The 15,721-nt window shown below is 40.7% G+C and overlaps 1 protein-coding gene across 1 annotated transcript in view; it reads left to right on the top strand.

Moving 5' to 3' along the window:
- The window catches only part of ASMTL (acetylserotonin O-methyltransferase like), a 57,922-nt gene that overhangs the window by 1,311 nt on the left and 40,890 nt on the right, over nucleotides 1-15,721 (top strand). The window contains exons 2-5 of the mRNA XM_048859645.2: nucleotides 2,129-2,260; nucleotides 4,978-5,025; nucleotides 5,776-5,840; nucleotides 9,076-9,137. Of these exons, the coding sequence (XP_048715602.2) occupies nucleotides 2,129-2,260; nucleotides 4,978-5,025; nucleotides 5,776-5,840; nucleotides 9,076-9,137 (307 nt within the window). The remainder of the gene's footprint in view (nucleotides 1-2,128; nucleotides 2,261-4,977; nucleotides 5,026-5,775; nucleotides 5,841-9,075; nucleotides 9,138-15,721) is intronic.

Raw genomic sequence — 15,721 nt, 5'->3', positions numbered from 1 at the left:
CCAGTGATGATTTAAAGGGCCTGGAGCTCCGCTGCGGTAGCAGCGGCCGGAGTCCGGGGCCTTTAAATTGCCCCCAAGCCCCGAAGCTCCCAGCCGCCTCTGCAGCTTGTAGCTCTGGGGGTGATTTAAAGGCCCCGGGGCTCCCAGCCGCAGCCCTGGGGCCTTTAAATCTTGATTTAAAGGGCCCGGCCCCGCCTCTTCCGGTCGAGGCCATTTCCCCACCCCAACCCCCCACCCCCTCCCAGGACTCTGGAGTACCAGTAAGTCCTTTAAGTTACTTTCACCTCTGGTAACATGTTTTATCTTGTTACTGTTGTCAGCTGTCAGTGAAAAGGGTGCATAAGGTGGGGAGAAAACCTGGATTTGTGCTGGAAATGACCCACCTTGATTATCATACACATTGTAAGGAGAGTGATCACTTTAGCTAAGCTATTACCAGCAGGAGAGTGGGGTGGGGGGAGAGAAAACCTTCTGAAGTGATAAACACCCATTTTTTCATGGTCTGTATGTATAAAAACATCTTCTGTATTTTCCACAGTATGCATTCGATGAAGTGAGCTGTAGCTCAGGAAAGCTCATGCTCAAATAAATTGGTTAGTCTCTAAGGTGCCACAAGTACTCCTTTTCTTTTTGCGAATACAGACTAAAACGGCTGTTACTCTGAAACCTAAGAATAGACCAGTGCTTCTCAAGCTATCTGATGTGGGGGATCAACAATTTTTTTTTCCAATGTGCGTGCAGACCGGCAGTTGATGGCTCACGGACCGGCACCAGTCTGCAGACCACCACTTTGAGTAGCACTGGAATATAATACGTGGTGCCAGAGTCTCAGCTGTGTTAACTGGTGAATTTACAGTTGTGGCCCTGTGTATTGGTTTTGCATTGCTGCCCTTCAGGACTTTTGGAAAAACCCCGTTAAGTGTTAATGTTAGTCATACAGTGTCATTGTATCCATGGGACTTATATTTTTTTATTTTTACACTTCATATAAAGAATTGTGTTACACACATTTTGATCAATACTTCACATTAATGGTGATTGGTAGAAGTAAAAACACAAACAATGCTAGTGTTTTATTTGCGGGGGAGAAGGGTATGTTTGCACTAGATCACATCACATAATCCAAAAAAACTTTTTCACTTATGCTTTTTCTCAGCCACACTTTCTTCCCCTCTATCCAAACATACCATAGATTGTGTCCGAGGATGAAATCCTGCTTTCGTTTAAGTCACTGGTGAAACAAGATTGAACCTGTAGTTTGGAGGCAGGAATTAGGGGAAAAAATCCAGAAAGCTAACCAGGTTGCTGTGACAAATCTAAAATGTATATTTCTGGCTACATGTGAATATTTACATCTAAGCATACATTTGATAGTTGTGTTTCAGTTAAATGTTGTGTTGCAAAACTCATACCGATTTATCCACAGTGCAGCACAAGTAAATGCCAAGATTATAGTCACTGAAGACTTCACCACACTGATCTAATTTACGTGAGAAGCCCACAGATACTACAATGATGGGTGTAATAGAAAACCCTAAAGGAGAGAGATGTCATGCATTTGTGGTTAGGTGGTTACATGCAAGAGTAAAATGGTTATAAGTACTCCAAGTGTAAAACTTGTTTTTCGTGGATAGATTTTCTTGCCTTTATTTTGAGATGTTTGCATATTAAGAGTAAATTCAAAACAATTCAGTGCAATAGGGTTTTTTCTTCTCAGATGAAATGCACACAATGGGATTTTAGGTTTGTTATTTGTTTCGGTTTTAATTTTGATTGCATACTGCTGATAGAATGAGTGAAGTCTGCAATATTTGGACTAGATTGTAATGTTTGCAATAGTTTTGTAATTCTACAGTTTGTTTATATGTTGTTATCAATATCTGTCTTTTTCTTCCTCTCTTGAAGACACATGGCATTTTACAGTAGGTTAATTTTTAAAAATAAATAACTAGATAGTTTTCACTGATATTTCTCAGATTAGCTTCCATTCTATTCTGATTTACTTTTTGCATAATTAAATGTAATTTGTACTGTAGAGGAAATAGACCTAAAAAAAGAGCAAAATCCACTTAATCTTCCAAAACATTTGATGATGCTCACTACATTGCCTTTTCTTTGTATATTTTAGGGTCTCCGATTTGAGGTAGTTCCATCCTGGTTTAAAGAGACACTTGAGAAGTCATCTTTTGCAGTCCCTTATGAGTATGCCATAGAAACAGCAAAGCAGAAGGCACTTGAAGTGGCAAATAGAATGCATCTAGTGAGTCTGTCAGCTATTTCAATAGTCATATCTTGTGTTTGTGTGGTGTGTGGTGTTCTCACTATTTATTACTGTTACGTGCACTTGTAAGGTAGTAAATATACAGATGCATTTGCATCCTTTAAGCAAACAGACACATTTTCCCCTATGTCACTGTTGTGGCAACTACCTGTTGAAATGGGCTAGACTTGCTAAAAGGTGCTCCAGTGCCTTCAGTTTGTGAAAGGCCAAAACAGCGATTACAGACAGCTCTGACAGCAGGCAGAAGCTCTAAATTGAGGTATAATCGCCAAGTCCTGCCAACAGCTAACTTCCCAAATTGAGTCTGAGATAGTTAGACTTTGTCCAGGATTTCCAGGCACTTGGTGAGCAGAGATGCAATTCTATTTAGGTCCTGTGAAGAGATACAGATCTGACTGTCATCAACATGCCAATGATACTGTAACCCATAATGCTTTGCAATCTGTGAGTGGCTTCAGATATTGCGTGAACAAGAAGTGTGACTGGAGTGAGCAGTGTGAGCCTTCATAAATGAAGCAAAAAACCAGCTGCCCAGCAGACAGCCCTCTGACCTCTTTCTGAAAACAATGAACTAAGGCAGGGATCGGCAACCTTTGGCACGCGGCCAATCAGGAAAATCTGCTGGGGGCCGGGATAGTTTGTTTACCTGCAGCGTCCGCAGGTTCAGCTGATCGCAGCTCCCAGTGGCCGCGGTTCGCTGTTCCAGGCCAATGGGGTCTGCAGGAAGCGATGCAGGCCGAGGGATGTGCTGACCGCCGCTTCCCCCAGCCCGCATTGGCCTTGAGCGGTGAACCGTGGCCAGCGGGAGCTGCGATCGGCTGAACCTGTGGATGTGGCAGGTAAACAAACCGTCCTGACCCGACAGTGGATTTCCCTGACGGGCCGCGTGCCACAGGTTGCCAATCCCTGAACTAAGGCAACTTGGTCTGCCTCTCCACTAGTCTTATAGTCAAGCCAGTAGAGCCTTGTGATCAATGTTGTCGAAATCCAGTATTAGATTTATCAGCATAGATATTAGACTTCTGCCTACTGCCCTAATGTGCTCCACCACAGTGATTAAGGCTGGTTCTGTGCCACAACCAAGCCTGAAGCCCAAATGATTAGGTTTTAAAAAAAATTCTTATAGGATGTCATTTGCTATTGGTGTGGATCTGCAAATATTTTCTTAATGACTTTCCTCTGGAAGGGAGGAATAGAGACTAATCCTTTTCTGAGATCGATTCACCTATACTGAATGCGCCATACCAACACCGTTGCCAAATGACACTGTCTGTCAGAGCAAATATTGAATTATATCCTATGTAAATGATTACACAGATTCATATCTGTTTCTGTCACTTTCTTCTTCAGACTATGGTGTAATATTAGGGCAGTGGATTTCAAACCTTAACAAGAATATAGTGGACTTTAATTGTGGAATACTATGTAATCTTTTTAATCTTTTTAAAGACTCATAGTATTTTATACTATTAAAAATTTTCCTGCTACTTCATAGTTTTCTTAAGTCCATCCAGAGGGATTTTGAGTGCTTCCTATATACAGGATTTCGTTAAGTAGCATATGGATGTAGCTCAGTGGTTCTCAAACTTTTGTACTGGTGACCCCTTTCACATAGCAAGCCTCTGAGTGTGACCCCCACCCCTAAATTAAAAACACTTTTTTTTGTATATTTAACACCATTATAAATGCTAGAGACAAAGCGCGGTTTGGGATGGAGGCTGACAGCTCGATACCCCCAAGGTAATAACCTTGCAACCCGCTGTAGGGTCCTGACCCCCAGTTTGAGAACCCCTGATGTAGCTGTACCATTTAAAACTAATCAGTATGTTAGCTCTGTCACTTTTTATTATGATATCAAATCTTACACTGTTTCCCAGTAGAGTTCCTCCTCTCATTTGCTGTATTAACTCTTACCTAATATATTAAGACTAGAGCCTTCTCTATTCATGAAAACAAGCTGCCGTAAGAAGTAAGTTTATATCAACAGTCATGTCTATCACGAACAATGAATAAATGTAAGTCTCAGCCATGTTACATCATTCAATGATAAACTGTAGGGTTAGGGTCAGAAAGCATCCAAATGAAATGTAGGCAAGCAAAAAATCCTGGACAATCAGAACACTTTGCAGTTTGAGAGCAGGGAGAGGGAAAAAGGAAAGGGCTGAGAGAATTCTATAAAACGAAACCTTAGAACTCCTATTAATGTCTGGATATGTTTAAATTCAGGTGGTTGAGGGGTATGCAAGTACACTTAAGGACATCTGAATAGTAACTCCATAAAAATGGCATTTTGGGACTCATTGTTAATGTGTTTCAATGATTTCTGTATCCAATACACTTGGCTTATTACAAAAAAGGGGTTTTTTTGTAACTGGCAGCCTTGAAACTCAACCTGTGCTTGAGAGTTGAGTTGGGTTCTTTCCTGGGTGCACTTCATCATCAGTACAAGTTCTGCAGGCAAAATCATACCCTCAGTTATTTTTGCCCACAGTCCTTGCTTTCCTTGGTTTTTCACAGATGTAACTGATTACAATTCTGTTAAGGATGCATAGACTTCAACTCCTTTCTAGATATATTTGGATCAATACCTTCCAAGCGGTAAAGCTACAGTGTCTTGAGTTGGATATTCTGGGGGTTTTTGTTTGATGGTTTGTTTTTTACTTTTTTTCTTTTTTTTTGTCTCCTTATCTTTCCAGAAACACCTTAGAACTCCAGATATTGTTATAGGAGCAGACACTATTGTGGTAAGAATTTTCGTGTAGTTTAGCAGTAGTTTGAATCCTGTTTGACCAGTGCTAAAACTCCCTTATTGGGGTCTAACTTCCTAGAAATTTAAAGATGGAAAAGGCCCCGACTAGTCATCTAGTCCATCCTCCTGTCAGTGCAGAATTGTCCCTACGGTATATTTTCTAGTACTTAGTCTGGTTTGAAATATCTCAAGTGACAAGGTTTCCACCACTACCTTTATTTTATTTTTTGTATACATACTCCATATTCCATAATCCGTATCGGGCTCTCTAATATGGTGGAAGAGACACTCAGTTATTTAACAGCTGTGAGAATCAGGAAACGTGCATCGCCTAAGCAATGTCATTTAAGACATTTTTAACAGCCAACACAAATGGCACTCTTACTGGTAGCCTCACAAAGAGGGCAAAGAATGAATTATGATAGACCCTGAATTAGCCACTCACCTCTGCAGTTTCTTCTAACAGCCACCAGGTGGAGGGGAAGCTTGCACTGATAGTATGTGCTCTCTTAATAAATAGACGGCTCATGTCTCCAAGGTTCTTATTTAGTGCTTTTTATCCATAGGTCTCAAAAAGCTTTACAGAGGAGGTCAGTATCATTATATGATACTTAACATGATACTTTTCAGTAGACTAATGTTGCTGGCAGGGCTGGCTGAAATCATGGTTTGAAAAGTCTGTTCCTGATCTCAATTTCAGCATATTAGAGATACACAGCAGAGTATTTTTCTCTTTCCATTTCAGACTGTGGGAAAACAGATTCTGGAGAAACCAGTTGATAAACAAGATGCATATAAGATGCTGTCAAGGTTCGTAGTTTTAAATAAGGTTAAATGAATTAATCAGGCAATTCTACAACCAGGCAATGTTTTCTGCAGCAATTGGAACTGCAAAATTCTATAACACTCACGCACAGAGTTGCATAAAAGATAACAACATATGCTCCATGGGGCAAGGACCGTCTTTTTGTACAGTGTGTAGCACAGTGGGGACTTGGTCCATAACTGGGACTCCTAGGCAGTACAATAATACAAGATTATAAATAAAATATTTTTACAAATTACTAATCTGTAGAAGGGATGTGAAATATGGTGTGTTTAGGATCCATTGCTTGGAATTTCCTGACTTGTGTCCTTCCAGAGTCTCAATCACAATGTTGCATTAGTATCATTAGGATAACTTCTTTTGCATTTGCATTGCAATTGTTTTATTATTAAGGAAGTCAATAATAAAAGTTCTTTAACTGTACAGGCATTTGGTATTGGTCCTTTGCCTCTCCTCAGGTGCGGTTTGCATGATGTGTGTACTAGGAGAAAACTAATCAGGAATTCCTTTTTTTGGAGCCATATTGTGCTCTCCTTTACAGTATAATTTTTTTTTTATAGAAGTACACTGAATTTACATTGGTGTAACCAAGAACAAAAGTTTTGCCTTTTTTTACTATCATATCTTATTCTCCTGTCATACATTGGGGTCCTTAAGTCATCTCAGGCTTCTATTTTTCTTCTTTGAAGGTGGCTCAACCAAGGGGGAGGGATAGCTCAGTGGTTTGAGCATTGGCCTGCTAAACCCAGGATTGTGAGTTCAATCCTTGAGGGGGCCATTTAGGGATCTGGGGCAAAAATTGGGGATTGGTCCTGCTTTGAGCAGGGGGTTGGACTAGATGGTCTACTGAGGTCTCTTCCAACCCTGATATTCTATGATTTGAGCTTAATGATGTCCTCTTCCCCATGTTTCAGACTCATTCTGTTGCTTACCATATGTGAGCTATTTCATTAATGCAATTATTTCTTTCTGCAGCTCATCATTTTTAATAAGCGCCAATTACACAATACTGTAGCCTGTTACCAGGCTAGAACACTTGAACTGATTGTCACTCAATCTCCTAACTTTCTAATGCTGTTAGGCTGTTATCCTGTCCTGAGGCCTGAAGGAGAAATCAGATTGTATCTCAATCTGAAGAAACCACGTTTGCCCTCTAGCGGCAACTCACTTACCTACCTTTTTTTCCCTTAAAGGTTTGCAGTTCTGAGATCATGGCAATAAACATTTAAGTAACACAGTAGAAAAATGTCATCAAAGCAAATGTGTTTATGTGCCAGTTTTGTGGGATGTAAGCTTTTAGTGTAAGACAAATCTCAAGATAAGAAGTACATAGTAATAATTCATAAACTAAGAAATACTTGCCTACAGTAGTCGTGTAGGAGGAATGCAGCTCTGGGTTATTCAGGTGGGACCATTAAGTAGGAGGTTACACCGTCACATTTTCTCAAGGCTGCCATTGTACCACTTTTAAAATAAAATGGTGTCTTTGTTAAAGAATGATATGTGAAAAGTCTGCTGATCATTATTCTATTGTGTGGCAAACTGCCAGTGACATACAACTTATTGAATATGAGCTGATGAAAGAGACAAACTAATTTAGGAAAAATTCACTGGACAGAACACATTGCATATGGCTTTCTGGAATTTTTGCTTTGTGGCTCTAATTTAGATTTTGTGCTGATGAATTAGGTTTCTCCATTTTGATGGAGCCATAAAAAGTAATGGTTGTTCAGAGCGAATGAGTAAGAGCAGAATGTGATATTTTCAGGAGACCAAACATATCCTGCCAAACTCATGAAGGAGTCTGACTGGAAAGGGTCTTCTCATTTAATACATAACTTTGCTTGAAATTATACCATGGTTCGGTGACTTCCAGAAAATAGTCACTTTTGTACTAAATGTACAAAGATGTTTGTGGATCAGAATTAATATAAACTGTCTTGTGAGTTACATTACTCAAAAAAAAAAAAAAAAAAGGTCATCCCAAAACTTTTAAAACAAGATTTTGTTACACAATATTTTTCAGTCCTTAAATGATTAAAGCAACTAGAGTAATTATAAGCGACTTACAATTCTTAGGATATATTACTTGAGAATTTGGGAAGGAGGGGAGGGAATTTGAAATATTCCCCCCCCCCCATTTTGCATCCAGTGCTAGCAATGTAAACTCTTGTCTCTTATCTCTGTGTTAATTATCGAATCAGCTACACAAACTTCCAAGGGGTCAGAATGGATGATTTATATTGAGTAGTTTAATGCTTCACAAGTAGTTTACTTCAATGGGACTACCTAGGGTGGGAGGTATTATCTGATATGAGTAAGGGTATTACAATTCAGGTTTAGGATCCTATTTCATAATCAGACTGTCTAATAAGTTAAGCTGTCTTGCCTCAACTTACATTGGTTCTGCTTACGCACCTGTGAACTGTACAGTTTTCTCTCTGTGCTCAATGTTCCATGCAAAGAGGGTAGTTAACTACTCAGGAGAGTAAAATCCTTTTCATGACAAAATAAGTAATATCAATTCAAGCTTCCCCCACTTTCCCGCTGATATTTCTGAGCCATTCTTTGAAAGCATCATCCCTAGGCAGGTGCAAGGATAGTTCATTCTCCTTGCTCTTTTGGAGCCTGATTCTGCCACTCTCAGTTGAGTCGCGTGGTACTTTGCTCCATCAATAGCCCAGTTGAAATGAATGGGAATACTGGTGTTGTGAAGTACCAATATTCCCATTCAGCATGAGGAAAGGAAAGGTACAACCTAGCCCTCCATGGATTATCCTTTTGCTGAAGCTTCCTATCACGGTGCCATTTATTATGGTGATGTTCCTGTTTTGCTCATGAGACTGACACTTCTCCTCTAGTACAGTAAAATAAGAACACAAAACCAAAAAACCAAATTTTACCTCAATATAAATGAACATATTGTAGGCCACTGAGCAGCCAGCAGGTGTTACTATTTTGGGGACACTAAGCATTGAAAGATTCCGATGACTGTGCCAATCCTTCTGCACCATTTTGTGTTTTAGCTCTTCACCTTTGTGAAAGAAAAATCAAAACCCAATGTCTTGTGTGTAAGAATATGAACCAGAGCTGGTATTTTTCTGTGGTGTCCATTGGCTTATTTGTGGAACACTCTGTAAACCTGTGAAATAGTAATGCAATGATGCATTAATTAAGAAGAAAGAGACTTTATAAAACTCTTCATTTTTTCCCTCCTAGTTTGAGTGGGAAGGAGCACAGTGTCTTTACGGGAGTGGCCATTGTTCACTGCAGCAGTAAAGGTAATTGCAGAGAACTGTACAGATACCTATGTGGTAAAGTCTTATGTTCTATAGACATATGTTATCTAATTTTACTCTAATTGTGAAGATGGAACCCTTTCATACAACATCTGATTCTGCCACCCTTTCCCATACTGAGGAGTGGATTATATATGTGGAAGCAGAAAGAGGAAAAAGGAGGATCTGGGGGTAAATGTCTTAGTCAGATTTAAGGGTAGAGTGAAAGGAAACCCTAACCCTTACCCTAATAATGCGAGAGTTGTAAGAGATGCTGTTTTCGCCTTGTTTTTAGTTTTTAAAGGTGGAATGCCGACTTAAGCAGAAACCTTGAGATATGGTAGTGTCTGGAGGGAATTTGCATAAACAAAGGATAACTGTTAGTCATTGATGTATATAACAGGAAAGTATAAATACTTGTCTTACACTGCTTGTAGGGGGAAGATCTGCCTAAGGTCAGGAGACCCCCCCCATCCGACCGCAGTCTTCCTTTGCAATTGGTCGTAATAAACTCTCTCTGACTTGTTGCTCAGAAATGCAGTGTCTTCCACACCTGTAATTAAATAAAATAAGCAAACATTCCTACAAACTAAACATTGTGCTGCACATAAAGGATGATGAGAGAATGAACCATGTGTGACAGATGTTAGTTGCATCACCTAATGCATTGCTGAAGGGTGCTCAGAAATTAGTGTTAAGAGTGGTATAAGAGCCTATTAAGAATAGAATAGGCACTTCATTGAAATCAGTAGGGCTACTGAAAGAGAGCCTGATCCAGTCCCCACTGAAATCAATGGGAGTATCTCCCCGCTCACTTCAGCGGACATTGGATCAGGCCCAGAGTAAACATGAGAAAGGTGGCAGAATCCAATCCATAGTCATTTTTTTTGCTGGGCTTTATTCAGGTGAGAATGAAGTGGCTATGCTGTTCAAGTATGGTGAAGATTATCACATGTATGGGTCCTACTTAGTTTCTTAATATCTAGGTTGTAAAGAGAATGGCTTTCTAGAAAATTACTTTTCCATTATTAATAGCAGTTCTAATAAATCTGTTGGGTGGTAGGTGAAAAAATGGTTTGTTCATTAACTTTTAACTGTACAATCCTGGGTTTGAGATTGACCTGGACCATATTTTGTTTCATAAATAATTCATTAAAATGTATGGGTTTCTGACCAGTAAGGGATTTCTCCGTCAAATTATGCTGACCAATATGGTCTCATTGTTTCCTTGTACTCCCCCATTGGTCTGTCTATATCCATCTGTTGTCTCACATCTTATACTTTAGATTGTAAGGTCTTTAGGGCAGGAACTGTCTTTGTTCTGTGTCTGTATAGCAACAAGCACAATAGCATCCTGGTTCATGACTAGGGCTCCTAGGTAGTATAACAGCAATAATAAATATTATGGTTTCCTACCATCATTCCACACATGGGGTAAAATCCCAGCACTCTTGAACTTGATGGCAAAGCTCCCACTGAGTTCAGTAAAGTAAGGATTTCACTCAGGGAACTCCCAGAAGTATCAGTTGTCTGAAATTTGTCCAAATCTCTTGCCCCTCTTTCTCTGTTTGCAGATGCCATACAACTCTCTGAAAAGCTTTTTTCAGAATAAATGCTTTTACCTTTAAAAACCAAACCAGTTGTCTCTGCAGCCTAGTACCCATATAAAAAATGTGCATATGCAGTGGTGGGAGAAACTACTGTAAAAAAGTTGTCCAGTGGTTTTCAAAGAGTAAACAGTAATTTAAAATTTATAAAAAAGAAAAGGAGTACTTGTGGCACCTTAGAGACTAACCAATTTATTTGAGCATGAGCTTTCGTGAGCTACAGCTCACTTCATCAGATGTATACCGTGGAAACTGCAGCAGACTTTATATACACACAGAGAATATGAAACAATACCTCCTCCCACCCCACTGTCCTGCTGGTAATAGCTTATCTAAAGTGGAAACCGGAAACCTACTGACCGCTATTCCTACCTGCATGCCTCCAGCTTTCACCCTGACCACACCACACGATCCATCGTCTACAGCCAAGCTCTGTGATACAACCGCATTTGCTCCAACCCCTCAGACAGAGACAAACACCTACAAGATCTCTGTCAAGCTTTCTTACAACTACAATACCCACCTGCAGAAGTAAAGAAACAGATTGATAGAGCCAGAAGAGTTCCCAGAAGTTACCTACTACAGGACAGGCCTAACAAAGAAAATAACAGAACGCCACTAGCGGTCACCTTCAGCCCCCAACTAAAACCCCTCCAACGCATTATTAAGGATCTACAACCTATCCTAAAGGATGACCCAACACTCTCACAAGTCTTGGGAGACAGGCCAGTCCTTGCCTACAGACAGCCCCGCAACCTGAAGCAAATACTCACCAACAACCACATACCACACAACAGAACCACTAACCCAGGAACTTATCCTTGCAACAAAGCCCGTTGCCAATTGTGCCCACATATCTATTCAGGGGACACCATCACAGGGCCTAATAACATCAGCCACACTATCAGAGGCTCGTTCACCTGCACATCCACCAATGTGATATATGCCATCATGTGCCAGCAATGCCCCTCTGCCATGTACATTGGTCAAACTGGACAGTCTCTACGTAAAAGAATAAATGGACACAAATCAGATGTCAAGAATTATAACATTCATAAACCAGTCGGAGAACACTTCAATCTCTCTGGTCACGCAATCACAGACATGAAGGTCGCTATCTTAAAACAAAAAAACTTCAAATCCAGACTCCAGCGAGAAACTGCTGAATTGGAATTCATTTGCAAATTGGATACTATTAATTTAGGCTTAAATAGAGACTGGGAGTGGCTAAGTCATTATGCAAGGTAGCCTGTTTCCTCTTGTTTTTTCCTACCCCCCCCCCCCCCCAGATGTTCTGGTTTAACTTGGATTTAAACTTGGAGAGTGGTCAGTTTAGATGAGCTATTACCAGCAGGAGAGTGAGTTTGTGTGTGTATGGGGGTGGGGGGGGATGTGAGAAAACCTGGATCTATGCAGGAAATAGCCCGACTTGATTATGTAAAGAGTTGTCACTTTGGATGGGCTAGCACCAGCAGGAGAGTGAATTTGTGTGGGGGGGTGGAGGGTGAGAAAACCTGGATTTGTGCTGGAAATGGCCCACCTGTTGATCACTTTAGATAAGCTATTACCAGCAGGACAGTGGGGTGGGAGGAGGTATTGTTTCATATTCTCTGTGTGTATATAAAGTCTGCTGCAGTTTCCACGGTATACATCTGATGAAGTGAGCTGTAGCTCACGAAAGCTCATGCTCAAATAAATTGGTTAGTCTCTAAGGTGCCACAAGTACTCCTTTTCTTTTTGCGAATACAGACTAACACGGCTGTTCCTCTGAAACCTTAAAATTTATAGACTCTTCTTTTGACTTTTACAAGCAAGTAAAGAGGAGCAATCCGGTACTATTGAGAGTATGACAGCAGATTCCATTTTGAGTATATGCACTTAAGCCAAAGCAGCATTTGATGAATGAAAAGTATTCCCCAGAATATTGCAATTAACAGAAAAGTTCCTGGAATGCACCATTTTTCAGTTAGCAGATCATTAAAAAGCCTGTTACCAAGCATCGTGTTACAGAATGACCACATTGTCATCTTGAAAGGACATTGTCAATTTATGTTTAATCACTTATGCATAATTGTTTTTACTCACTGTTTGTAACCTTCTTGATGAAATCTGAAAGTTGCTTTATGAGAAATGTTAATGTTTTCCATCACTCACACTGTAGTATTTGGATAAAACTCTTTATCTCTGATCCATACTGCAGTTCTCTGAGTATTCTGCCAAGAAACTTCCACTGCTGTCAGAATATTAAGACGGAGGGAAACATAATGCTCTATCATTCATTTGGGCCTACTTATAGAGCATTACGTTTCCTTCCTTCCTTCCCTACCAAACCAAGAGCAATATTCTCCTCTTATCTGCATGCAGATCACTAGTTAAAATATATATATATTTGGCAGTATGCTTCAGATCCCTTGGAGCAACCCACATGGGCTCTAATTCCAGCACTCAAAGGCTTTTTTCCATGCAGCGAAATCTGCACAACTCTGCATTGCAGGTTGCTCAAAACCAGCTTCGAGCTACAGAAACCAAAAGTGCTTGTGTCAGCTTAAATGGGATGTTACAGCTCAGCACTGCTCTCTACTGCTGCAGAGGAAATGTTAGGATAATAGGGATTGCTGGATGACACAGACTGCTGCTTGCAGCTATTGTATGTGCTTATATGCACTGCTGCAGTTTTATGCTGTGACACATTGCTAAATATAATGGCATTCACAATGTTAGGGGGTTGGCTACTGCATTTCTTCTACTCTGTTTTTGATTGCATGTCCACTGAATCTGATTTTGAGCTAGGCAGATTTCCTGCCAGTGCAGGCAATCAACCACTAGTCATGCAATGACAGAATTAATTCTGGGAGCATTCCATAAAGGGGGAATAAGCTCTTCCTATTCAAATTTCATCCTACTATGATTCTCTCTCTCCCTCTCCACCTGGGTAGAGAGTTACATGCTGTGACTCTGCAGAATTAGACAATGTGGGGTTTTACTCACTTTGGCTTTCTTGAATAGATGTTCCACTTGCACTTGGGAGTAAGCCCTTGTCTTGCTTACTTCTGGGGGAATTTTGCATCACAAAATTAAAAATTCTGAGCACGATATTTTAAAATTCTGCATAATTTTTGTCAAAATAACACAATATAATCAAGCTGGTTTCTGTTATTTTGGTAATTTATTTAAACTAGAATACAAAGAATGGAGAATGGTAGCGAGGAGCACTAGAGGAAATCGCCAAAACCCCTTTGTCTAATAGTATATTGCTAGTATTAACCCTTTACTTCTAGTTATTAGTCAACAAATATATGCAGCCGTATGCTGAGTGCTACATCATAGGCAACTGAAGAGGAAGTGAGGGCTGGGGACTCAAACTCACAATTTTTACTGGCTACTGACCATCTCCAAAAAGGTCAGTAGCAAAAAGTTAATGGAGCACATTTTGACAGGAAACTCTTTCAGTCCAAACATTTGGACCAGTTCTAATCACTAAAGCACTATATGGTCCTTTACAATACAGCTCCTTTAGACCACTCTGGCAATGTAAAGGAGCCTTAAAATTTTTACATCTATTTTATACTCCTGGGGGAATTCACTAAGCAGGCAGGCTTCTGCATTCTGCTCTGCCTGAGGGAACAGAGCCTGCTCCACGCCAACCTCTTCAGAAACACCCCAGAGCCCTGCCCCTCCACACTGAGCATGCTGCAGTTGCAAGCAAGAGGGACAGAGCGTCTCTCTTGCACGCCACTGCCCAGCCCCCTACCCCCCCGGTGGTGATTTATGTCTCTACCAGCTGCTCTAGGTGCCCAAACCAACCTGCCTGCATTACTGGGGATGGGTCGCATGACCTCTCTTGCAGCTTCCCTTTGCTTCCCCTTTTTCTGCGGGGAAGCAAAGAAATCTGCAGGGGCCATGAATTCTGCGCAAGCGCAGGGATGCAGAATTCCCCCAGGAGTAGCGTGTATGTATATATATATATATATACACACACACACACATACAGGAATCTGGACCTTTCAGTGACAAAGGCCATTAATAAGGGAGGCAAGGAAGTAGGTCAAATTTTTGAGCCCACTAACCTTAAAAGCATCTCTTAAATACATCTCTTCCTAAAATAGAATCAAAAGTCTGCCTGTATAACTGTTTTCTCGGGTGAACAATGTCAGTTGCAGAGTATTCAAAAGGTAAACCATTTATCAAGATTTATTTTATCCTTTAGTCTCATTACTGGTTTGCCAAAGTCTCCCTGTAGAACGTGAAATTAAAGTGCCTGAAACCACTATGACTTATTGCTAAAAGCAGCCAAGTCAGTAGGCTGTAAATTGGCCATTCAGCAGTCTGTTTGACCAAGGCAGGAGGGGAGGGAGTTTTGGATGCCACAGAAAGGGCAGCTTGACCCCATGTCCTTCCTGATAAGAATTGTGTTGAAGTTGCTGATACATGCATTTTTAGAAGAGCAGGATGTGCCCCAGGAATGTCTATTGGGGCCTCAAGGCTGCAAACTGGAAAAACCCACACCTGGTTAATCAATAATCAGAAGGAGCTTCTTGCTTGCTCATTGGAACTGCTTGCTTAACAAGTTTTCTTTAAGGGACATGTAATTCTATTACTAATGTGTAAATAAGGGGGAAAAGTTTGAGGTAGGGGGACTCTTCGGGACTGGACTCTCCCTCTGGATTCATCTTGTGTTCCCCACTGGCAAATGGGCTGCCGCTGTGCCACTCGAGAGCCACACTCAGCTTCGGTAATTATCGAGGGTTGTGGGTGTTTCACTAACCTGTTGCGGAGGTGTGTAAGTGCTTGAGACTAAGTAAAGTTTAGCTTTAAAAGAAAGCACTGTTGTGTTGTCCTGTTTGTGCCAGCCATCTATCATTCGGATGGCCATGTCTCCCCTGATTTATTTCCTGACACCACCTCCCACAGAGTAAAAGTTACCGAGAGCCTTGGGTTGAAAAAACCCCAGGTAACAATGTTACAATTCTTTGTTTACAG

The sequence above is a fragment of the Caretta caretta genome, chromosome 1, assembly GCF_965140235.1.
Source record: "Caretta caretta isolate rCarCar2 chromosome 1, rCarCar1.hap1, whole genome shotgun sequence".
In the NCBI taxonomy this organism is placed as follows: domain Eukaryota; kingdom Metazoa; phylum Chordata; order Testudines; family Cheloniidae; genus Caretta; species Caretta caretta.
Note: the sequence above shows the minus strand (reverse complement) of the source record. Positions and strands in the feature narration are given on the sequence as shown.